Source organism: Fundulus heteroclitus, chromosome 8 (assembly GCF_011125445.2).
Source record: "Fundulus heteroclitus isolate FHET01 chromosome 8, MU-UCD_Fhet_4.1, whole genome shotgun sequence".
In the NCBI taxonomy this organism is placed as follows: domain Eukaryota; kingdom Metazoa; phylum Chordata; class Actinopteri; order Cyprinodontiformes; family Fundulidae; genus Fundulus; species Fundulus heteroclitus.
Genome location: NC_046368.1, coordinates 28992769 through 29018835, shown reverse-complemented (window position 1 = coordinate 29018835; position 26067 = coordinate 28992769). Strand labels below are relative to the sequence as shown.

General features: G+C 42.8%; 1 protein-coding gene across 3 annotated transcripts in view; it reads right to left on the bottom strand.

Annotated features, from left to right (window-relative positions):
• Positions 1-22162, bottom strand: part of LOC105931108 (interleukin-15 receptor subunit alpha) — a 33300-nt gene extending 11138 nt beyond the window's left edge. The window contains exons 1-5 of one of the 3 annotated variants that reach the window (XM_036140528.1): positions 21652-22162; positions 15952-16143; positions 13270-13305; positions 7668-7859; positions 4854-4889 (exon numbers count right to left, since the gene is read on the bottom strand). In XM_036140528.1, the coding sequence (XP_035996421.1) occupies positions 4854-4889; positions 7668-7859; positions 13270-13305; positions 15952-16143; positions 21652-21730 (535 nt within the window). In that variant the 5' untranslated portion in view covers positions 21731-22162. The remainder of the gene's footprint in view (positions 1-4853; positions 4890-7667; positions 7860-13269; positions 13306-15951; positions 16144-21651) is intronic. The other 2 variants (XM_036140527.1, XM_036140526.1) reach the window with 2 other exon arrangements.
• Between the last annotated feature and the right edge of the window lie 3905 nt (positions 22163-26067).

The following is a 26067-nucleotide window of genomic DNA, read 5'->3' as shown; positions in this document are numbered from 1 at the left end:
TGATTAGAGTGTGGAACCAGGTGTCTTCAATATTGGATCGTTTCACAATATTAAAATTTTCTGAAACACTGAGTTTGGATTTTTATTAGTTGTCAGTTTATAATCATCAAAATTTAGAGAAATAAACACTTGAAACATTCCTTCACTACACACATACTGTGTGTAGTGAAGGAACTGTGAAACATTTACCTTTATTTTCACTTAGATCATCTCTAATTCAGCTTTGGTATTTAAACCAAGCCATGACAAGAACCATAAGAACTGTGATCTAAAAAGGGTTTAGAGACCTTAAAACTTTGAAACAACTTCTTTATGAGTACACATGGGTGCTGCATTAGTTTCTTAAAACACAAAACCTTTTCTTTTTTTAAACTTGGAAAAGGATCCAAGTTTAAAAAAGAAGGAAAGTGGAGACAGTTCATTGCCTATGGCTCTGGTATAGGCAATGAACTGGTGTCAAATTTCAGTTCTCACAGGCCAGTGTCCTACAATAAGACACATATGTTGGGTGTGTCCCAGGTCAAACACACCTGAATTAAATGGTTGTTTTATTTACCTCAGAACTCGATACTGGCCGGTTGGAGATTTTATTATCTCCGCTGCATTGCATTCCAGTTTCTCTCTTGTCACACAATAAGAAAAAACATGGACGCTCGCACAAAACAAATACAGCCACCCTGACTTTCAGAATGCGTTTTGCATTTTATTGCAAAACCCCTGTCTTTTTTTAAGCCGTTCCGAACTGTTCAACTGAACATGAAACGTTAAAAACAAAAGGGGGGTGATTCTTTATTGCTCGTTTCACCACTGTGACTATGGTTAAAACAATAACGATGACAATAACACTGTTCTACGTGGTCTATTGTGCCTATAAACAGTGCTGAAACATCCCGTCTTATGAACACGGAAAAGCAGTCCCTGGGTATGAATGTATGCACAACCCTTACCCAAATGCAAGTTATTAGAGAAACAAGGATGCAAACATGTATTGCACTGTCTTCAATGAGCAATGAAATAAAAGAGAAGTTTGACAAAGAGCTGAGTCGCAGGTGAACATGTACAGTTTTTATGTTCTGTTGCAAAGCACTGCTTGACTGCTTGTAAACGTCTTTTCAGTTGTTGTTTTTTGGATAAACTTCATTGTAAATTTAACATAGAAAATGCTCAACTACATTTAGATGGGGATTTTGAAACTTTTATCCCAAAGGATTTATATTGAGGCTTATTATGAGATGGTCAACACCAGTAAATTAAAAAGGTGACTCCAGTGGCTGGATATGGAATACTTTCTAGACATTACTGCCTTAGCTGATGAGAGAGTCTTCATTTACAACGATTTGGCAACAAGAAATAGGCTGCCTCCTGGAATCTGTAGGCTTGTCTAAGTCCCAAAAGCAACGAGCTTGTCACGCTATCTGTCCTTTGTGTGTTTTGGGCTCATTGGCTGTTCTCTCCCCATTCTCTGCTTCCCTCCCACCATAATCAGCGTAACCTGCTGCTGCCAATCATCACCGAGTTGATTCACCTGGGACTCTGCCTAATTAAACCTGCACCTGCTTCCCACCAATGGCATAGCCAGAAATTGCATTCCGGTCAGGCCTAATAAAAAAAATGGGTGGGGCAAATAATTATAGTTGAAAGTAAGTTTATTTGTAGGTTGCATGTTTGTAAGTTCACTATGGAGAAGATACAGGCTGAGGGTAAGAAGAAAAGACCTATGTTCAAGTGGACATCCTTTAATTGACAGCGGGAAAAAAAGTCAGGACCCATCACCAATAAGATGATGTCATGGTTCTTATCCTAGTATCAGTTCTAGTTTGCATTATGTGCTTGTGTTCTGTTCAGCCCATCTTAGCTTCTCTTCTCTTCCTTTGATTAGTTCCACCTGTTTTTCCATGAAGTTCTGGATGTTTTTCAGTAGTCTTTTTGATTATTTGGTCCTTTTTTGGTGTTGCTCTGCTTTTTGTTTAATAAATTCCTTTTTTTAAAGAACCTCTACTGGTCTGGCTGAATTTTGGGTCCGCTGCCGCGATTCATCACAGTACGACCTGGCCACTTTTTGGACCCATTGCCAGATCAGTAAGTTTTCTTGCCCACCCACACGACCCTAGGGACCGGCCATTACGTCGAGGACCCCGATGATTCCTCCATCCTCTTCTGACTCCTCTTCTGACTTGGCAGGGGGAAACGGTTATCAGGACCCTCCTGGGTCCCTGCATCACGGCCCGGCAGCAAACCCTCCTGGGTCGCCGCATCCCGGGCCGGCAGCCGACCCTCCTGGGTCGCCGCGTCGCACACTGGCAACAGACCCTTCTGGGCCTCTATGCCGCCGGCTGGTGGCAGACCCTCCTGGGCATCAACGTTGCAAGGTAGAAGCTGAGGCGTCGGCTTCTGCCTTTGTTCCCGAGTGTCTGGCCCATGTGCCCCGCCAAGTCAGAAGAGGAGTCAGAAGAGGACGGAGGAATCATCGGGGTCCTCGACGTAATGGTCGGTCGCTAGGGTCGTGTGGGTGGGCAAGAAAACTTACTGATCTGGCAATGGGTGAGCCGAGATTGCCAAGGCTCCCTGGAGATGCAAAAACTTCTGGTATTCCCCAGAAGTACCCGCCTCCACTCTTTTTACATGACAGCCAGCTCTCTGAGTGCCTGTACTGGCTGTCACTCCCAGAGACTCTCCAGAGACTGATCATGAGGCTTTTCGTCTTCAAGGGACTGGTTGCATCAGAATGCTGTAGCCCGGCACCGCCCGAAGCCTGTAGCCTGGCGGCACCCTCTGAAGCCGGTAGCCCGGCGACGCCCTCTGAAGGCTGTAGCCCGGTGGCGCCCTCTGAAGGCTGTAGCCCGGTGGCGCCCTCTGAAGGCTGTAGCCCGGTGGCGCCCTCTGAAGGCTGTAGCCCGGTGGCGCCCTCTGAAGCCTGTAGCCTGGCGGCACCCTCTGAAGCCGGTAGCCCGGCGACGCCCTCTGAAGCCGGTAGCCCGGCGACGCCCTCTGAAGGCTGTAGCCCGGTGGCGCCCTCTGAAGGCTGTAGCCCGGTGGCGCCCTCTGAAGGTTGTAGCCCAGTGGCGCCCTCTGAAGCCGGTAGCCCGGCGGCGCCCTCTGAAGCTGGTAGCCCGGCGGCGCCCTCTGAAGCCGGTAGCCCGGCACCGCCCTCTGAAGGCTGTAGCCCGGCGGCGCCTCCCGAGCCCTTAGCCAGGTGCGTTCCGAAGCCGTTAGCCAGGCTCCCGAGGGTTTCCTCTACAGGCGCCGTCCTCCGAGGGTCCGCCTCCGTCACTGGTTGCCTGAAGCTCTGCTACATCGTCCTCCTCTGAATATACTCGTTGGCTGTCCGCCTCTGAGGGCTTGGCTCCGCCGACGTCCTCCTAGGTTCCTGTTCCACCGTCGGCCTCCTGAGGCTCTGCTCCGCCGTCATCCTCCGGGATGTCCTCCAGAGTACCTGACACGCCAGGACCGTCCTCCGGGACGCCCGTCGGATTGACTGAATCGCTGGGACCGTTGCATTATGTGTTTGTGTTCTGTTCAGTCCATCTTAGTTTCACTTCCCTTCCTTTGATTAGTTCCACCTGTTTTCTGTCATTAGTTTCTACTCTGTTCATGTGCTCAGTCCCCTATTTATTCCTGCTTCACTCCTTTGTTCAGTGCCAGGTCATCTTGTCATGTTTATGGGTGTGTCAAATCCTGATCTCATGTCTAGTTTTGTTTTTGGATTTTTGACCTTGTTTTTCCCCCCAGAGAACCTGAGCTATTCGGTCACGTCACGTTACCTGTCAGTTTCTGTTCCCATGAAGTTCTGGATGTTTTTCAGTAGTCTTTTTGATTCTTTGGTCCTTTTTGGTGTTGCTCTGCTTTTTGTTTAATAAATTCCTTTTTTAAAGAACCTCTGCTGGTCTGGCTGAATTCTGGGTCCTCTGCTGTGATTCATTACAGTTGCATCATCGATCTTGATGCCCAGGACACACGAAACCATTTTTTAAGGGAAACTTCTGCTACTTTATTTTCTTTTATTAAACACAATATTAGAGTTAACAGTTAAAAAGGGGGAAAATACGATTGGCCACATGCTTCAAGTGCTGTGGCACTTTAAGTATGCAGTGGTTGTTACACTGTGTCTTAAGCATGAGCCAGATGGTGAGTTTTCCTCTGATCTGCTCCTGCTCTTGTAGATTGTTACATTTCATAACCTTTGTCGTCACCTTTCAAACACCTTTCAAACAACAGGTTTTTCATCTCAACTTCCACCCCGACCAGACATTATTTCCCCTGTATTTGCACAGGGCACCTCTGAGTGCTTCAGTACGCAGGAAGCTGAGTTTGAAGTTGTTCTCAGAGCAGATGTTTCATGTTTGTGCTCCGAGCGAGTTAGTGAGGCATGGACTTATGCTTTGTCTGTAACCCATTGCAATAGTCTTAAGCCTACAGGAAATAGCAATAAATAAAATAGCACTTATATGTCATATCCCCAAATTCCATAAGTAGAGCTGCAGCCCTTTAGGATCTGCGCTTCAATACGTCTCACTTTTCTACACAGCCTAGATGGCTATAGAAAAACAATAGGCTATTTGGGAACTGATTGTGGTCAGTCTGTCAACTCTTGCCATCAGCTATCTCCAGCCTGTCACCTGTTTAGGTCAAGTCACCCCCCTCCTGTTGTACCTGACACCATCTTAATCTCCACAATAAACCTTTTTATACACAACTCCGTGTCCGGCTTGAATACTGGGTTTTCTAGCTAAACCATGACAGTGCTTGCTGCTTGCACATTATAGCCAAAAGATACGCAGCAGAAATCTTGATTTTAATCTCAATTAATTATGTTGCTTTCTTAATATATTAAGAAAATAAAAGCAGTTTCTCACCCGGACTGCTTGTTGAACGTGGTTTTTTTGGGTCAGCTGAAACAAAAGGAAAGAGCAAGATTGAGTTCATCAACTTAAAACGTTCATGGGATAGCTTTGAATTTTTAAAGTGACGCTCTGTTTATAAGCAGTTCTCAACTTACCAGCAATAGATAATTCTCTAGTCTCCATTTGGTTTAAACCCAGACCAGGTAGTCCCAGAAGGTGAAGCTAACCACTAGTCTGACAACAACTTTAAACTCAAAATCATCCCGGTAATTTATTCTCACACTACTTTAAGAACCATTAAATCTTAAATTATTGACATGTTTGCATACTTACATAGAAATTTGTTATTATTTTCACAGAAAACTGAAGTAGGAGATGAGCCATTAAGGATCTTCCTGTGTAAAACATACTGAGAACAGCACATATATGAAAAACATGTCCGACTGTTGGATCTAATAGTAAAGGGGAGTAAACAGCAAATACATTGCATTATGTTCTTAATAACTTTACTACCTCTTTACCTTCTAAAACCTTGCATGCACCATTAAACAACAGGCATCACCAAACATACTGCAAGGACAGAGTCTTAATGCATGGTACTTATTCAGCTGATATTTATTGCAGTCCAGACAGTTCTTCACAATATGCATGTTGTGTAATACTGATATTAAATTTGTGAGATATTGTACACCCCTATTTCCGTTCTCAGGACATGTTTCACACAGCAAGATCTTTCGTTCTTCAAGATAAAGCCCAAACTCATTTTCCTATATAAATAATCATCAACTTCTATGTAATTAAGTTCCTAATCCACACATGATGGCTTTAATGTTCATAAAACAGGATTTAAATAAACTAGGACATTGATTTTAGTGGTAAAAGATAGTAGAGGTCCACTTTATCTTGTTTTCTTTTGGACTACCTGTTAGCTTGAGCTTCTGGGACGAATTAAACTGAATTCATAGGTATTGGTAAAGAAGCCCAGAGAGTTATCTGTGGCAGGTAGGAAGTCAAGAGTTGATAACAAGGCATGGGCCAAATTTATTTACCACAGAAAAGCAACACTCACTTTACTGCAGCTGAAATTATAGATATACAGTATTATACAGACATGTTACTGGTACATTATCAACTGTATTTTGAAATAGTATTTCCTTTATACAAGTGACAAGTTTAGTCACTTGTAAAAGAATATTCTTTTTTTTTTTTTTTACCACAACCAAAAACATTTCTAACTAGCCAAATTTCATCTTTCTTGTAAACAAGAAGAAGTTATGGCTGGTTTCTTTCAGCTGGCTGACCGGCAGTGTGCAGAAACTGGGATATTTAGATGTCGAATAACACAACTGTCCCCCTGAGTTGAATTTATATAGTCTATTTGTGACTCAGTCTAGGAACAATGTTGGGTTCTTTATTAATTACAGCTGGTGTTTATAACTCCGGCATAGACCCATGTGTCTAACTGTCACAATCTCATGAACTTTGTGTCTGAGTGCTGTGGGTAGGTCCTTGTATTTTCAGTTATATCTGCATTTTCTATATTTAGCTTTCTTTAGGTAGTTTTGATTGATCTTATTCCTTATTTCTGTGCTGTCATTAGTATCAACTCCTCAGTTCTTTAGGCTTGCTCTAAGCTCATCTGCTCTTCATTCTGTTGATTGAGCTCACCATAGATCTCATGTCACATCTATTCAAATTCCTTAGTTTCTTTCTCTCACTGTTGGATTCTACTGTTGCTCTCATCTTTGTTTGGTTTCATGTGGGAGTCTTTGGTTCTTAACTAAAGGTGCATTGCACATGTTCCAGAGTTTCGGCAGATGTGAAATGACACCATTGTTGTGCATGTGCATGGGAGAAGGGGAAAAGCATCTGCCGCTGTGACTGCACAAGTCTTTTGTTTAGAGGCGTGATGTCTTCTGAAGTGAGAAAGTTATAAATATTGAGGAGACTCAACAAAGCAACCAGGAGAACGAGAGCACACAGCGTGTCACCCACGTGCCCAGAGAATGCGACCTACATCACTCTCTCATGAACTGACTGATCCAGCCTGTAGTGGCAACTACTGTAAATAGAGGATGACTCATTTTACATGTGGGGCAATTGTAAAGGGAAGGAAAGAAAATATATTTAGGCTTGAAACTTGTGCAGTGCTCCTTTAAATATATTCTCCATCATGCGTTTGCCTCTATGTTGTTGCCATTTGGGTCGTCAACATCCTCTAAACATGATAGTAACTCCTATTTGCAAAGCAGCATACAAACAGATCATGAATATTGATCCAGATCCTACTTATGACTTTTTTTTTAACAGAATCTCAGTTCCAAAGTCTCAAACTATCGGTTTAATAAACAAAGTGTCTGTGCAGTAGCTGTGTTGCCTGTTTTCTGTAGCATGGGAAAAACATTAATATTTTTCCATGTGAAAGAATGAGATGGTCCTGTCATGATCTATAGGTTTAGTTGTGGTTTTGATTCTGACTCCTTCTTCTTTCAGTGTTACTTTTTGTTTTCTTTTATGCCTCCATATTTAGTCTGTACATCCTGTCCCAGGTATAAACAGTATATCTGAACATGGGAGGTACACTTCAGATCACTTCTGTATGAGGAATTGTTTTTCCCACCTGGAGTTTAGACTAGTTTCTACCTTCAAAAATGGGTTTCAGTTTACACAGGCTGGATTATACAACATTACTCAGGCTTCCTGAAGATTTCCCAAAGAGTGGTCTAGTTCTGAGGCACTTTGTTCAGAAATTTCTTAACACAATGACATTTGACGCTAACATGGTAAAAATTAATCATACAGAAATGATTGACAAAAAGATCTTACGTATGCACTTCAGTGTGGGCTCACTCCACTGGAAAGTACCATCTTTTTCCTCACACCGTATCAAATTTGATGTTCCAGCTTGCCTCACATAGCCTGGAATACAGTCATATCGATGTCTCTCTTCAGTGTCGGAGCAGCCATCTTTTGGTACAGCGAGTTCCACTTTATGAATGTCTGAACAGCGGCATTTGGCTGAAATAAAGACACACATGAAAAAAGTATAGTGTTACTTTACTGGTAAATGAACTAAAGCTGAATCTCATGTGGTAGATTTATTATCCTCTTTTAAGCATTTTATGCAGTTATGGTTAAGAAAGTATGTACTCTTTCAGTTCCATCTTTACATATCAGGACAAAGAAGAAACCTTTAGCAGGTTCTGAAGTTATGTGAATATAACCTCAGCTCAAGTGTGCAAAACAAATGCTTTTTGATCAACTGGTCAGCAGTAACCGTGTTTTCGCTCTTTAGAAATTAGAAATATAATACACCTAATGGTGCAACCAGGACACATCTTCAGTGACTCTCCCGAGATCACTGGGTGTTTCGGGTCTTAGTCATACACCCTCACTCGGGCGACCCAGCCGGGGATGATCAATTCCCCGACTTGTGTCCAGGTAGCGCACTACGCCACGCCTCCCCCCTCCTCAACCAGAGCCACCGTGAAGCCCTTTCAGCTGCTTCCAAGATGTTCTTGGTGGCTCTTCGCCTCTGCAGACCACAAATCCCTAGGAGTCCAAGGACACGGTGTAGAGATCTGCCTGCGAAGCCCCCTGCAGCCCACTTCAATAGGCTCGCAGCGGCCCTTCCAGCCATTCCTCCGGCACTCATGCGGGCAAAGGGAGCTCTGTTCCTGGGTGGAGAAACTGCATGTGTCCCCTGGTTCCCCTGATCCTAAATGGCAGGTGCCTAATGGGTGGTTGCCTTTAGTATGAGAGGATGTGTGCCTGCTCTTAAATGATAGGTACATAGGTAAGTACATGCCATTTAAGATCGTTCATAGATGAACAATCTTAAAAAAGGAGAGAAAGAAGGAGAGAAAGAGGGCATATTTAGCCCTCTTTCTCTCCTGGGCTTCCTCTATTCTGTCCTCCCAAGGAACAGTTAGTTCAAGCAGCACAACCTGCCTGGTGGACGTTGATAACAGCACCATGTTCGGCCGGAGTGTCGTGTCTGCGATGTAATCCGGGAATCGCAACTGTTTCCCTAGATCGACCAAGAGCTGCCAGTCCCTTGCTGTCATGAGCAGGCCCCCTCGGATCTTCTTGGAGGGTTGCAGTCTCTCCCCTGTTTGAACAAAGGCAATCATAGTCCTGGTTAGAGGTCGACACTTGCTGGTGTTAATGGCAGTGCAGATGGTATCTGCTATTGCCCGCAGGACCTGGTCATGGCGCCAGCGGTATCTGCCATCTCCCAGGGCCTTTTGGCAGCAGCTTAGAATGTGTTCAAGTGACCCTTTCCCCTGGCAGAGCTGACACACAGGTGAGTCTATCAGGCCCCAGGTGAACAGGTTAGTGGGGCTTTGGAGGACATCGTACACCACTCTGACAAGGAACCTGAAATGGTGTGCTCCGCCCTCCATACATCAGTCCAGGTGATCTTACGGCTAGAAACATGCTCCCACTTGGTCCAGGCCCCCTGCTTGCTCATGTCCACCGCCCTGCTGAAGCGAGCCTCATCCACCTCTGCCCGAACCTCCTCTTGGATGAGCTTACGCCTGTCCTTCCCTGTCGCTCTGCTGTAGCGGGGCTTCGGGTTGCTGCCCAGCCCTGCCCGCCCTGTGGCCACTGTACCCACCAGGGTGCTGTGCCGCAGCCTCGCCTCGGCTCTCTCCACTGCGTCCTTGGCACGCCACTTCCTTCCAGTGCGGACCTCAATCCCTGCTGAAGATACCTTCCCATCGGTGGAGTCTTTGTAGAGAAGGACTTCTCTGGCCCGGGCGACCTTGAACTCCTCTATCACACTGCTAAACGGGAGTTGTAGCTTGGTCCCATGTCCAAACAGGGCAATACTGCTCAGACTGCGTGGCAAGCCCAGCCACCTGCACAGGTACTGACTGATCTTCCTTTCAAATCCCTCCACGGTCGTAACTGGGATCTCGTACATCAGCAAAGGCCAGAGGAGACGGGGCAGGATGTTGTGCTGATAGATCCAAGCCTTGAACTTACCAGGAAGTCCAGACCTGTCGACAGCTAGGAGCCACTGGTTTAGGCTGGTGCTGGTTGCTTGCCGTGCAGCGGTGTCCTTCAGATCACCAGTGAAGAGCTTTCCAAGGCTCTTCACTGGTTTTTCAGACACAGATGGAATAGTGGTATTTCCCAGGCTGAAGCGGAAGCAGTCTATCACCTTCCCTTTCCGCAAGACCATGGACCTGGACTTCCCAGGCTTAAAACTCATCCTTGCCCAACAGATGAGTCTATCCAGGCCTTGCAGCAACCATCTGCACCCAGGCACTGATGTAGTAGTTACCGTGAGATCATCCATAAATGCTCGGATCGGTGGCTGCCGGCCAGATTTGGATAATGGGCCTCGGCACTCTACCTCTGCTGACTTTACCAACATGTTCATGGCGAGGGCAAACAGGGAAACAGAGATTGTGCAGCCAGTGATTATTCCTTTTTCCAGACGGTGCCAATCCGATGTAGATGCCCCAGAGGACACCCTAAGACTAAAATCTCCATAATAGTCCAGGATGAGATGCTGCACCTTCTCTGGGACGTGATATCTGCTCAGGGATAACTCCACCAACTTGTGCGGCATCGATCCATAAGCATTGGCAAGGTCCAGCCAAAGAACTGCCAAATCGCCCCTGCTCTCTCTCGCCTCCCGGATCAGCTGTGTCACTACACCAGTGTGCTCGATACACCCCGGGACTCCTGGCACACACCCCTTTTGCTCCGATGTATCGATGTAGGCGTTCTTCAGCAGAAATCACATGAGGCAGTTGGAAACTACCTTGAAGAAGGCCTTGCACTCCACGCTAAGGTGGGAGATTGATCTGAACTGCTCGATGTTCTTCGCGTTCTCCTCTTTGGGAATCCATACTCCCTCTGCATACTTCCACATCTGGGGCACCTTCCCTCTTTTCCAGATTGCTTTGAAGATCTTCCACAGACGCTCCAGCAGGCGGGGGTAGTGCTTGAAGACTTTGTATGGGACTCCACTGGGGCCTGGTGCTGATGCCGCTCTTGACGCTTTTATTGCCTCTTTGACCTCCTTAAAGGTGGGTGTTCTTGTGTCAAAAAGGGTACCTGGTTCAGGTGGGCATATCAGGGCTTCACAGTGGCCAAGGTCTTGGTCTCTCATGGCGTCACTATAAGTATTCCTTAAGTGGCGATCGATGTCTTCCTTCGGACATGAGAGCTGACCTCTCCCTCACCACAATCCTTAGCTCTGCCAAGGCCTTCTTCTCGTCGTCACTCGCCTTCCTATACTGGCTCCTTAATGCCCTCAGCTCTTGTCTGAGTTGAATAATCTTCTCCTCACGCCGGTTTGGAATTGCTGCAGTTGTTGTCTTGGTGGCACGCTGTTCCTTGATGCCAAACCTGTCTGATGCAATGCTGATAATGAACGTGCTCATTGTCTTGAGCCTCTGGTCCACATCACCCTTCGCTGTTACTTCCAGGGCTGAATCAACATCCTCATTAAACTGATGCCACTCCGACTCCTTGTTGGCAGCGGGCCACAAAATCCGCCGATGTTCTGATGTTCTGCTCAGGGGTGTTGCCAGTAGTACGCGGAGGTTCTGGGCACTGTGGGGTGACTCTGGGCCTGGATCCTCCTCCGTCTCACCAGATGCCATACTGGGTACTGGCACTGTGCATTGCTCCACGGGATTCCTTAAGCATCGCATCTTGGTCTGATGAATCTTCAGACCTTTCAGATTTTTGCAGACCTTGCCACATTTGCCGACTGCACTTGTAGTTGACTGTCCGTTTGCAAAGGTCGTTACCATAGAATCTGTCCGCTTGGGGTGCTCATTTTCCCCCCCTCTCGGGCACCCCTGGGGGTATGACTCTTTAGGGTTCTTCGTAGCGTTGTTAGGGTGCTCCCTTGCGGGAGCTGCAGTTCGGGATGCTACCCCTACCTGCCCCGGTTGCCGTCTCTCCGAGCTGTCGTCTGTCTCTCCAGATGTCACCACACTTTCGAGGTTGTCATTAGTGTTGCACCGATACCGATACCAGTGTCGGACGGGGCCCCGATACTGCACTAAAATGGTGGTATCGGCATCGGCGAGTACCAACAAATAGGGCACCGATACCATTTTAATGTTTGTATGTCACTTGAACGCAGCCTTCTCTCTCCCGACGCAGCCTTCTCTGCCCCGATACTCACTAGTATTAACTATCGCTATCGGCCTGCTCCAGACCAATGAGAGCGGGCCAATAGCCGCTCTTAACCAATGCCGGGGCAGCTTTTTCATGCGGTGGGAAAACAAACCACAAGAAGAAAGAAAGAAGAAAATGTCTGCGGTCTGGAAGTACTTCGTGATAGAAACGCCGTCGAGTACATTGGCGAAATGCAAGATCTGCGACCTGAAAGTTTCGAGAGGTGGGGTTAAACAGGGCAGTTTCAATACATGGAACCTGATCAAACATTTCAAGTCGAAACATGTGAACGAACACAAAGAGTTCGGGACGGCCAAGAGAACCCGGGAAGGACCGCAGCAACAAACCCTGGTCAGTTCACTTCGCGGGAAAGAGCAGTGGGACGAGAAGAGTGAAGCAGCAAGACAGATGTCCGAGAAAATAACCCAGATGACTGTTCTCTGTAACTTGCCCCTCTCCTTCGTTGAAAGTGTGGGCTTCCGGCTTTTTATGGCTCACGTAGTACCTAAGTTTAAAGTCCCAAGTCGCAAATACGTCACAGGGACGACTATCCCTGCACTAAAAAATAAAGTGACGGAGTATGTTTTATGAAAGCTAGCGGAGGCAGGGGCAATAAGCTTTTCAACCGACCTCTGGACCAGCCAAGTCTCCCCACTTTCCCTGCTTAGCTTGACAGCCCACTGGGTAGACGTGGAAACATTCACACCGGAAAGCGTCATTCTTCATGCGAATGAATTCAAGGGATCACACACGGGCGAAGCAATTGCAGGAGCAATAGAGAGCATGCTGCTCAACTGAAGTCTAGAGAACTAGAACATGAAGCCTGCTGTTTTCATGGTGCAAATAAAATTTTATTCTTCTGCATTTTATTTTATTTCATGATGATTTTTATGATGACTTTAAGTGATACCCCTAAAAAATAAATTCAAAGGACTGGGGATTCATCGGCTGCTGCTCTGCTCATCAACCTGCTTCAGGCACCATTACCCGGTCAGTCCGTCTCTGTCAACTCTTGCCATCAGCTATCTCCAGCCTGTCACCTGTTTAGGTCAAGTCACCCCCCTCCTGTTGTACCTGACACCATCTTCAACTCCATAATAAACCTTTTTATACGCAACTCCGTGTCCGGCTTGAATACTGGGTTTTCTAGCTAAACCATGACAGTGCTTGCTGCTTGCACATTAAAGCCAAAGGATACGCAGCAGAAATCTTGATTCTAATTTCAATAATTATGTTGCTTCCTTAATATATTAAGAAAATAAAAGCAGTTTCTCACCCAGTCTGCTTGTTGAACGTGGTTTTCTTGGGTCAGCTGAAACAAAATGAAAGAGCAAGATTGAGTTCATCAACCTAAAATGTTCATGGGATAGCTTTGAATTTTTAAAGTGACGCTCTGTTTATAAGCAGTTCTCAACTTACCAGCAATAGATAATTCTCTAGTCTCCATTTGGTTTAAACCCAGACCAGGTAGTCCCAGAAGGTGAAGCTAACCACTAGTCTGACAACAACTTTAAACTCAAAATTATCTTGGTAATTTATTCTCACACTACTTCAAGAACCATTAAATCTTAAATGATTGACACGTTTGCATACTTACATAGAAATTTGTTATTATTTACCAAGAAAACTGAAGTAGGAGATGAGCCATTAAGGATCTTCCTGTGTGAAACATACTGAGAACAGCACATATATGAAAAACATGTCCGACTGTTGGATCTAATAGTAAAGGGGAGTAAACATCAAATACATTGCATTATGTTCTTAATGACTTTACTACCTCTTTACCTCCTAAAACCTTGCATGCACCATTAAACAACAGGCATCACCAAACATACTGCAAGGACAGAGTCTTAATGCATGGTACTTATTCAGCTGATATTTATTGCAGTCCAGACAGTTCTTCACAATACACATGTTGTGTAATACTGATATTAAATTTGTGAGATATTGTACAACCCTATTTCCGTTCTCAGGACATGTTTCACACAGCAAGATCTTTCGTTACACATCAAGCGCAAACTCAATTTTCCTGTCTTTTGGACTACCTGTTAGCTTGAGCTTCTGGGACGAATTAAACTGAATTCATAGGTATTGGTAAAGAAGCCCAGAGAGTTATCTGTGGCAGGTAGGAAGTCAAGAGTTGATAACAAGGCATGGGCCAAATTTATTTACCACAGAAAAGCAACACTCACTTTACTGCAGCTGAAATTATAGATATATTATACAGACATGTTACTGGTACATTATCAACTGTATTTAGAAATAGCATTTCCTTTATACAAGTGACAAGTTTAGTCACTTGTAAAAGAATATTCTTTTTTTTTTTTTTTTTTTACCACAACCAAAAACATTTCTAACTAGCCAAATTTCATCTTTCTTGTAAACAAGGTATGGCTGGTACAAGGTATGGCTGGTTTCTTTCAGCCGGCTGACCGGCAGTGTGCAGAAACTGGGATATTTAGATGTCGAATAACACAACTGTCCCCCTGAGTTGAATTTATATAGTCTATTTGTGACTCAGTCTAGGAACAATGTTGGGTTCTTTATTAATTACAGCTGGTGTTTATAACTCCGGCCTGGACCCGTGTGTCTAACTGTCACAATCTCATGAACTTTGTGTCTGAGTGCTGTGGGTAGGTCCTTGTATTTTTAGTTATATCTGCATTTTCTATATTTAGCTTTCTTTAGGTAGTGTTGATTGATCTTATTCCTTATTTCTGTGCTGTCATTAGTATCAACTCCTCAGTTCTTTAGGCTTGCTCTAAGCTCATCTGCTCTTCATTCTGTTGATTGAGCTCACCATAGATCTCATGTCACATCTATTCAAATTCCTTAGTTTCTTTCTCTCACTGTTGGATTCTACTGTTGCTCTCATCCTGGTTTGGTTTCATGTGGGAGTTCTTTGGTTCTTAATTAAAGGTGCATTGCACATGTTCCAGAGTTTCGGCAGATGTGAAATGACACCGTTGTTGTGCACGTGCATGGGAGAAGGGGAAAAGCATCTGCCGCTGTGACTGCACAAGTCTTTTGTTTAGAGGCGTGATGTCTTCTGAAGTGAGAAAGTTATAAATATTGAGGAGACTCAACAAAGCAACCAGGAGAACGAGAGCACACAGCGTGTCACCCACGTGCCCAGAGAATGCGACCTACATCACTCTCTCATGAACTGACTGATCCAGCCTGTAGTGGCAACTACTGTAAATAGAGGATGACTCATTTTACATGTGGGGCAATTGTAAAGGGAAGGAAAGAAAATATATTTAGGCTTGAAACTTGTGCAGTGCTCCTTTAAATATATTCTCCATCAGGCGTTTGCCTCTATGTTGTTGCCATTTGGGTCGTCAACATCCTCTAAACATGATAGTAACTCCTATTTGCAAAGCAGCATACAAACAAATCATGAATATTGATCCAGATCCTACTTAGAACTTTTTTTTAACAGAATCTCAGTTCCAAAGTCTCAAACTATCAGTTTAATAAACAAAGTGTCTGTGCAGTAGCTGTGTTGACTGTTTTCTGTAGCATGGAAAAAACATTAATATTTTTCCATGTGAAAGAATGAGATGGTCCTGTCATGATCTATAGGTTTAGTTGTGGTTTTGATTCTGACTCCTTCTTCTTTCAGTGTTACTTTTTGTTTTCTTTTATGCCTCCATATTTAGTCTATACATCCTGTCCCAGGTATAAACAGTATATCTGAACATGGGAGGTACACTTCACATCACTTCTGTATGAGTAATTGTTTTTCCCACCTGGAGTTTAGACTAGTTTCTACCTTCAAAAATGGGTTTCAGTTTACACAGGCTGGATTATACAACATTACTCAGGCTTCCTGAAGATTTCCCAAAGAGTGGTCTAGTTCTGAGGCACATTGTTCAGAAATGTCTTAACACAATGACACTTGATGCTAACATGGTAAAAATTAATCACACAGAAATGATTGACAAAAAGATCTTACGTATGCACTTCAGTGTGGGCTCACTCCACTGGAAAGTACCATCTTTTTCCTCACACTGTATCACATCTGATGTTCCAGCTTCCCTCACATAGCCTGGAATACAGCTATATCGATGTTTCTCTTCAGTGTCGGAGCAGCCATCTTTTGGTACAGCGAGTTCCACTTCACGAATTTCTGAACAGCGGCATTTGGCTGAAATAAAGACACACATGAAAATACTTTACTGGTAAATGAACTGAAGCTGAATCTTATGTGGTAGATTTATTATCCTCTTTTTAGCATTTTATGCAGTTATGGTTAGAAAGTATGTACTCTTTCAGTTCCATCTTTACATATCAGGACAAAGAAGAAACCTTCTGGTCTTTAGCAGGTTCTGAAGTTATGTAAATATAACCTCAGCTCAAGTGTGCAAAACAAATGCTTTTTGATTAACTGGTGATCAGTAACCGTGTTTTCCCTCTTGAAAGGCAGTTTGCAACTCTGCAGCGATACTGATTACCCCCTTCATTGCTTCAGGTCAATGCTGTGCTTGAAGATGAACTCTCAAATCACAGGCAGGCTGATACCGGTTCTGCTGAAGAATATTCCTGTATTCAGCACCATCTTTCTTTCTACTCGGACCAGTTGCCCAGTCTCTGCCCAAAAAAAAAATCTTTTTGTTGGGGGGGGGCAGAGACATACATACAAGGCACATACAATGATCTACAAATTTCATTGTATGTGCCTTGTATGTATGACAAATAAAGGACCTCATCCTTATGCTGTTCTTGGGATGATGGCATATGCTGGGTTTGTGCCAGACAGTGTTTTCCTTGGTGGTTGAAAAGTTCAGCTTTAGTCTCATCTGACCAGACCTTCTTCCTCCGTACACTTGGAGAGTCGCCTACGTGCCTTGGAGAAAACTCAAAACATGCCTTCTATCACACCAATTGCTTTTTTCTGTCTTATCTTCCATAAAGCCCAGCTCTGTGGAGTGTAAGGCTTATTGTGGTCCTATCGACAGATGTTCCTGTCTCTGCTGTGGAGCTCTGCAGATCCTGCAGGATGGCCTTTGGTCTCTGCGCTTCCTCTCTAATGAATGCCTTCCTGGCCCGGTCTGTGAGTTCTGATGGGCCAGCCTCTCTCGGTAGGTTTTTTGTGATACCATGTGCTTTTCATTTGAAGATGATGAATCTGATGTTGCTCTGGGGGTAAATCAAATATGTGGAAATCTTTTTGGAACCCCGCCTATACTTGTATTTCCCAACAACTTTGTCCCTGTGTCAGCTTTTGTGCGTTAGATTGAGGACCAGAAAGCAGAACAGAGCCAAGACGCAGCATACTGCAGTCAATGGTGGTTTAATGAAGAGAAAGCACCCTTAGAGGTAACAAACTGAAAGGGAGCAGGGAATAATGGGTGACTGACAGAACGGAGGGTAGCTTGAGGGAGGACCTGACAACTGGTGAAGGGAAACAAGAGGCTTTAAAAAGAGGGGAAGAACAATGGGGAAATCAGGAACGCAGGTGAAGACAAGTAGAAAGACAATCAGGTGTGTTATGCCATCGCGCCATGGCAAAATTCAGATTGAATTTTGAACAACATGTAACCGGAGAGCACATGAGACGGGTGTTATGAGCAGAGGAATTTCACACTTCCAGAGAGACAGCCTCCCTCAGCAGGGTTCCATCAGTGCTACACAACCTTTGTTCCCACACACACACTCTTCTTCTGCCTGGGACATGTGAAGGAGAGGGTGGCTGTTACCGGCCAGCCATGCATGGGGCCTCATGGGGCCCGAAAGAACCACAACTTGAGTAAAAATTAGCCTCTCTGAAACACAGTTGCTGCTGGCATCGGCTAAACTGCCAGCCTAATCAAAGATAAGTCTCTCACTTCTGCTTAAAACAGATGCCGAAGTGAATTAATCCATCTATGCCAGCTTTGTTTAGCTTCCTCAGCTGACTCCAAACGGAGCTGAAAAGCCGACACAGGACCCACTTTGCTGAGCCGAGGGCAAAATCTGGACTGAAATCGCCTGCTGCATGCCGGGGACTCGAATGCAACTGGGTCAGAGACTGCATGCTGGACCTTGGACCGGCACCCCGAACACGTGTCGGTTGGCCACAGACCCGCAGGCTAGTCCTGCTTTCCACTGCTCTCTTCCTTGGATGGCCAAAGTAAACCGAACTTACACGAGCCACCGACTGGTTTGGCAGAGAAATAAACAGGGAAAGCTGAATGATTTGTTTGGAATGCTTGTGTAATGCGTCCACATGGTGTTTTAAACACAAAGGGGCTGAGCGACATAGCTCCCATAGCATGTTGATAGCATGCCATTGCTGATGTGATTTGAGTGTGTTTTATGGTTATAACAAATGTTGTCTCCACAAGGGTTTTATACATTGATGGGATATTAATGTTATGTTATCCGGCCCAATCATTATTGCTAAAATAAAGCCGAAGCTTTTAAAGTTAGTGCCGAAGGCCCATTAGCCAAACCGCTATTAGCTTCTGATAACATCCGGTTCCTGGGTAGGCACGAAAAAAACTTGTTTCGTTATATCGTTAACACGGAATATTAATGTTGATTTAAAGGCGTTTGTTTAATTTTAGGATTAGCTGATTTTAGCGACCGATCACTACAGCGACCCCTAGCCTCCCGGAGGTAGAATCGCATTATTAAAATCGAGCGTTCCTAAAGTTTACAGATTTTCACTAAGCAAATCATTCTTTAAAATGTTATTTCCTCAAATAATGTTTTGTGTAACTCAGGATTTGCATTGTGAATGGGTTGAAAAACATACCAAATGTTCTGAGTTAGTGAAGCTAATTTGAGCTCATTCCATGTTCTTTAAGTCAGATCTGCAGTGAACCAGGGCTCACAGAATTATTGTGATGATCACCACTTTTATGTTGTCTTTTTGCATGTACATAGTTCCTTATCTTAGATTCTTTTTATCTTAATTTTGCTTAGTACTTAGTTAAGTTTCACTAGCCTAGTAGAGAGGATTTGTTGAGTGAAATATAGTGTTAATTCAGATAAACAGCATTACATAGTGATGTTCTCTGGATGTTCATTTTATTTCTGTTAATAAATTCTTGAACTTGAAGAGAAGTTGTCACTCATTTATTCTATATGTGTGCAGAGTTTGCTGTTTAAAGATCGCCAGTGCTCGAATCATCCATTTCATCTATTGTCCTGATATCAGTTTAAGAGCTAATATCCACCGGACAAGACCTAACAGACAGAGAGTTATTTATTAAACATTAAATAACATTAAAACACTGTATAATTGCACAACAGGTGATAGCTAAGGAAGAGAGAAAGTGCAATGAAATGTCAGAGGCAAGGAGGACACCTGACCTAAAGAACAAAGAAACTCTAAACAAACGCAACAGGAAAACAAAGATCAAACAGAAACAGGAATCACCTAACTCAATCCATAATGAGCAGAGAACCTAATTAATGACAGCAACAAGAATCTACAGATAATAAACCATAAGAAGGAAGTGCAAACATACACAGACCTGGAGAATCCCCAGGGACCTAAAGCTAAGTAATCAAACCCCTGGGGATACCCAACACCCTGACTTGTTTGGAGAACCCATTGGTCTTCATGCTGTTATTCATCTTGTTTAGTGGTGCTGCGACTGTCATGATTTGGGTTTTGTTATGGTTTGTGTCTGTTCTTTGATTAATTAGTTCACTCTCCTGCCTTAAGTTCAGTTTCTGTTTTGGGTTTTTTCTTGTTTGGTTTGTATTATAGCTTATGTTCTGTTAAGTCTTATTTTTAGGTTCTGCATCAGTTTTGGAATAGTTTGGGTTTTATTATGGTTTGATTTTGTTTTATGTTATAAGTTCATCTGGCCTGCTCCGATCATTTCTGTCACCAGTCTTAATTCAGTTCACCTGCCAGCATTCGTCCACCCTTTCACTCCCCTTCCCCAGTGACCATCATATCAGCTTCAGTTTACTCCCAAGCACTTCCCTGTTCCTGATTAGCTCCATCCATGCCAGTAACTAGTTTCACTCCATTCACCTGATCACTCCCTTACTTATACCTGCCTCTGCCCCCTGCAATCTGTGCCACATCATTGTTTTTTCTGTGCCAAGTGGTGAGTCTAGTCCAGCTTTCTATGTTATCCGTTTGCCCGTTGATCTGACCCTATTTGCCGCTGGATATCTGAGTTAGCCTGTCTCCTGTTTTTGTATATAGTTTTGTCTGTGACTGCTTTTTGTTATTTTGGGTTATTGGATGCAGTCTCCCCATTTTTGGCTTGATGCCCGTTTTGGTTTTTGCATTTTGTTAATAAATTATCTTTTACCTAACCTCTGCTTGCCTGGTTGAATACTGGGTCCCTCTGTCTCTGGTTCGTGGCAGCAACCTCTGGGGACTGTCACAAGAGGTCTGTTTATATTGACAAGTCATGAGACATTTAGATTATTATATATCTTTTAAAATGATTTAGCTGCACAAGAATTTTTTTAGGTGTTTCCAAACAAAGGGGGTGGCACATGTCAGCTTTCATTTTTTTTTTTTTTGTATTTTTCTTAACCTTGCTTTAATTTTTTCTTACTCATTTCAGTTCAACTTAAACTGTTTTTATGTAGATCCATCAGATAAAAAAAAGACTGTAATTACAGGTTGGAATGTAACAAAATAGGTAAAATGCGGGTTGAATACCCTTGCAAGGCACTGTACATAGTTGTGTTAACACAGTGATGAGAAGAGACATCGGCAATGACTTTAGAAAAACTGTTGTTGTAGCTGAACAATCTGAGAAGGGGGTCAAACAACATTTCCAAATGACTGCAAGCCCAACGTTCACAAGTGGAAAACATTTAAAAGAAAACTAACTCCGTCAGAACAAATAATGCTCTGAAAATGAAATTTCTCAAAACTACATCTCAGACTACATGATTCAGTCAGCAAGCCGAATGTTAAGGTGTATGGCAGCACAGTTAGAAAACGAACTCCAGCTCTAGACCTGAGAATGACTGAAAGACCTTGGGATGAAGTAACTCCAACAACAAAGAGCAAAACCGAAACGTGCTTCTGTCTGATAAAGTCAAACAGAAACCAAAATATTTCAGGTTAGCAGGCTGTACTTTCCCATTTAGCTTTAATGGTGTCAGCAGGAGATCTTGCTCGTTTTTGTACACAAGCTTAGATGGAAATACATTTAGGGTTAGGGTTAAAAAAAAAGATGGTTTTGATTACATCCTAACACATTACTCATTAAACTTTTTTTATTTTTATTTTTTATTCGATTTATTTATTTACTTTTTGCATTACACCTGTGGCATTTGAAAACCAATGATTTAGTTCCACCTTGAAACTACTACTGTAGTAGAGACAAGTTCATAATGACCTATCAGACATGTAAACTAGTTTTTATAATAACGATTAAAGGTGAAGAACTGCACCTAAACCCATCAGTGTTGCCTAATATTCTCTGAACATCTACATCTACATCTACCTTTAGCCTACATGTAGTCATGATGAGTTTAGCTATATTATTATTGTTATTTTTCATTGACAGTTGTAAACATGGCTAGGTTCTATATGGGGTAATTATAATTAACATAATGCAGACTTCATTTAGGCAATTAAAAAATAGATATATTTTTTTATAATAGTCTACTCGTAACGTGTTCCGGGTCTGATCGTTAGTATAAAGGTACACAAATATGTGGGTGAGATTATTTTTGCTCCTACCACCGCTGGAGAGACGCGCTGCTCCGAGAAGAGCCATTATGAGGACGCAGGCAGAGGAGAAGGCTCGACGTGGACCCATCTGGCCGCTGGGAGTCCTTTCATGAACGTCAGAGAGCCGATCCAGCGGTTCCCTACCGCACGTTCACTTCAACGAATATCCGCCTTTAAAGCGATCCTGCGAGCGCACTTTTTGTGCGTGCTCGAAACCCGGAAGTACGGTTTATAATACAGGATTTGCACCAGACCGATCAGCGGTCATACTTTTTAATCTAGCGATGAAGGCTCCCAGAGAAGGCGCAGGATCCAGTTGACTAAGAGCGGTAGTAGTGTTTCATTTGCAGAAACCAAGTGTAATAAGCGCTGTATAGCATGCGGGTGTTTAACCTATTCTTCTTTGCTTTGTTGATTAAAAACTGCAAATTCTGTAAATTTTTGCCCATTAAGCATCATTTTAGATGGAACTGGAAACTAAATGTTACCTGGGAGTTATAATTGTCCACAGGTGTACAGAGACTTGCTGCTGCCAGTCAGAAACCCAGCATGTTTATGGCACCGAAAAGCCTGTAGATTTTTTTGTCCTGGTGGAAGCCGTCTTCAGGAGTAATCACCTATAGCCTCTGCTTATACATATATACATATAATCAGTTGGAGTTATAGACAGGGTCATTATGGGCAGTTGCCCAAAGTGGCATCAGAAAGAGGGGACACATGACCATCAGATAAAAACTGTATAAATCTGTCAGCTGAATTGAAGTTTTCTATTGCTTTTAGAACATGTGCTCTCAATGCGGCGTTAACGACCCAGGTGTTGAGCAGGTATCCCATACTCCCTGCTAAGGTGATCTGATGTGCAGAACTGCGCTGCCCTTTATCCTGCCCCAGAATCTCAGATCTTTTTCTGCATTCCAACTGTTGCCATGTTCCCAAACAATCATAGGAAGGGAGTGAAGCATGCATCACAGAGACAAACAGCCTTTTCTTGTATAAAATGATTTAATTATTTACAGATGTATATCTAACCTTCCTTTCCTATCTAGAAATCTGGAGAAAATAGTTGCTAATCAAGTGTGTAAGCATTTCTGCAGTAATGATCTGTCTGAAGAGTTTCAGCCACGTTTAAGAGCTCATCCTAGCACTGAAACGGCACTGGTGAAAGTCACTAATGATATTGTCATGGCCTCAGATAATGGACTTGTGTCACCACTTGTCCTATTAGACTTCAGTGCAGCATTTGATATTGTTGATCAAAATATTTTCTTAGAAAGACTTAAACATACTGCAGTGATCAAGGGAACAGCACCAAAACCTTGATAATGTGTAGCACTCTCTCTTCTACACATTATCAATCTTGGACTGATAAGAGAAACGAGGGACAACCAGCAGAACTTTCCAAGCTGATTGGGAGAACCGGCATCTAGTGCTCGCCTACTAAAGGTTGGTTTTAGATAGCACAGTTTAAATTGAAAATGTTGTAAGCAACAGACGCCATGAGAGACCACAAAATGTTCCGCTGGTCAAAGGACATTTATTTTGGCTGTGACATTTGTGACATTCGTAGATTCTCATTAAAAAGATGTGACAGCAGCAGCTATGCCTACATCCACCTTCGCTGCCATGTTTATTTTAGTTTGGCTGTGGGTTTGGCACCTTTTGCTTTTGTCACACCTATATGTCCTGGCTGGGTCGGTTCTCGAACTGTTGAGGCGGATGACTTTAAATTTTCTGCTTTTTGATCCAGACAAGACAGGACTTGTCATCTATGTTTTTTTTATACCATGTCTGTTTTATGTTTGATATGTGTGTCAAGAAAGGTGTCTATAAATGAAATGTATTTATTATTATTATTATTATTATTATTATTATTTTATTATTATTATTATTATTATTATTATTATTATTATTGGACCAGATTCTTTAAAAAACATTCTTCTTTATCAGTCATTTAATATGGATGGCATTAACAACCATAATCCAACCGTAGTAAAGGTGCGATATTTAATGATTAAAACTAAACTTATAGGAGGGTTCACAGGAAGGAAAACAAAACTGGAGCAAAAGTGTTTACCTCTGTCCTTCCTCGTGCCACCTGTGGAAATGGTGGTTTGTGGTGTAACAGCCCCCTCTTGTGATAAAAAGTTGCAATGACAAAAACATCTAAAAATACCTCGAACAATGAATCATAGCCTAAAGATTTAAACTGTCAAAAAAAGACATACACAACAGTAATACAGCTCTTACAGTTAAATAAAATATACTATGTCTTTCAGTCTCAAAACATTTTTCAAAAATAATTAATTCTTGTCACAATATCGTTTCAGTTAAAACATTGTATCTTGTCAGTAAAAGAATCTATAAAATCCATTGGTAGAAACACATATATTGCAATTTTTGGATAAGAAAAGAAACAAGACAAAAGATAATCATGAAGCCTTGTTAATTAAAAGGAAATCCTGAAAGGGTTGCGAATTTTATTTATCACATGGTTATGGCGCAACATAAATAGGTTGAGAATGTAAAGAGGGGGTAATATTGATGAGAAACTACAACTAAGTTGTTTCATTGCCAAAACATCACAAGTTGGACAAAGGCAACCTTTTCATTAAAATCTCCTCCTTGTGCTTGACATGGAATTGATGAATGTTTTTGTTTTTTTAGTAGCTGAATGGACTACTCGTTATCTGGGAACCACGCTTGCTTTATTTTTTCTGTACTCATTCCAAGCTTTATCGTTATCGCAATGTTTACCAATATTATCGCATATCGCAACTTTTAATTGAAAGGAAAATTTATTCTAGGTTTTCAAAACCCTTTGTTTTTTCTCTCTCAGGCTTACATAAGAATATTATTGGCTTGAGTGTTGAACTCAAGGTCTGAAACCAGCAGCAAGGAGACACACACCTCAGGAGCCTCAGTGTCAACTTGAGAGCATTCATTTCACATTTATTCACATGCGTTTAAGTAAAAAGTGATGAACAGACCAAAGAATCCTGCCTGTTGTATAGAAGATTAACAGTTCAATTTCATGACAGGTAAAGCTGCTATCAATAGTTTTGACCAGAATAGAGAAATGCTTACAACTGTGTATGATTAAATATGTTCTCGGTCATTTTGTGTGTTTCTCAACGCCACACGTTTATGAAGTGTTCCCTTAATGTTCTCTAACATGGTGGTCCCCTATCCTGATCCTCAGAACCAACTTTTCTGTATGTATGAGGTGTTATATGCTGCCGCACATCTTTCTTAAATGAATGGCGGATAACAGGTTTCATTAGCATTTGATGGCATGAAGAGGAGGCAATGCAGTTTTCTTATTTAATTCAGTTTATTTATATAGCGCCAATTCACCAAACATATAATCTTGGGGCATTTTACAAAGTTAACTCTATCAAATCATACAGACAGATTTGTTTAAAAGTTTTCCATCTGGGAAGCCCAGCAGATCTCATCAAGTCATTGACTTGCAGCACCCACTCCTCTTGAATTAGTGGATAGTCGCTGGCATTGTGTCGTTGACTTTGCAGCAATCCCTCATACTGAGCATGCATGTGGCGACAGTGGAGAGGAAAGCTCCTCTTTAACAGGAAAAAACCTCCAGCAGAACAAGGCTCAGTGTGAATGGCCATGTGGCACGACAGACTAGGGGTTAGAGAAGACAGAGCAGAGACACAAAAAAGCACAGAAGCGCTGATCCAAGAATGCTTTCTGTGTCAGAGAAAGGTAAACAGGCAATTGCAGTACTAGCTCCAATCAGTGGCCATGTCTGGGAAATAAACAGAGCAGATAGAGTCTAAGTCAGTGTTCAGGTCTACAGGATAGAAGACATTAGTTGTAGTAAAGCTCAGCCAATAGATAAGTCTGGGACAGGGGTTCCCAAACTTTCCTGCCTGGGACCCTGAAATAACAGTGCCACAGACTGGCAACTGACCTTTGATGCATGATAAGCTTTTACAAAAAAAAGCACACTATTCCCCTTGTGTTAAAGTAAGACATGTTGAGCATCTTGCAAAGTAAGGTTTTTAAATCAGTTTTATAAATAAGAAATTACAAAATCTTTTTAGCACATCAGCATCAAATCATTACTAGTATCAGGACGGTTGTGCAAACGACTGTGACTTTATTCTCACAACAGTACGTCTTTACTCCTGTAACTGTTTTTCTGGAACACTGAATGTTATGACTTTATTCTCATAATTTACACTTAAAAAAATTTAATTGGGGTATTCAAAAGGGGACATTCTTACTTGCATTTCCGGAAAAATCACAGACTCGACTTTTAAAGCAAGTATTTCTCTGACACTGTAAAGTCAGAGCCATCTCGCGACCCCCGCTTGGGGAACCCCTGGTCTAGAACATGCTTCAAAATAATATTAATCAAGTCAAAAGAATGGTGTAGAAAAACTACTCTTAAATGATTTT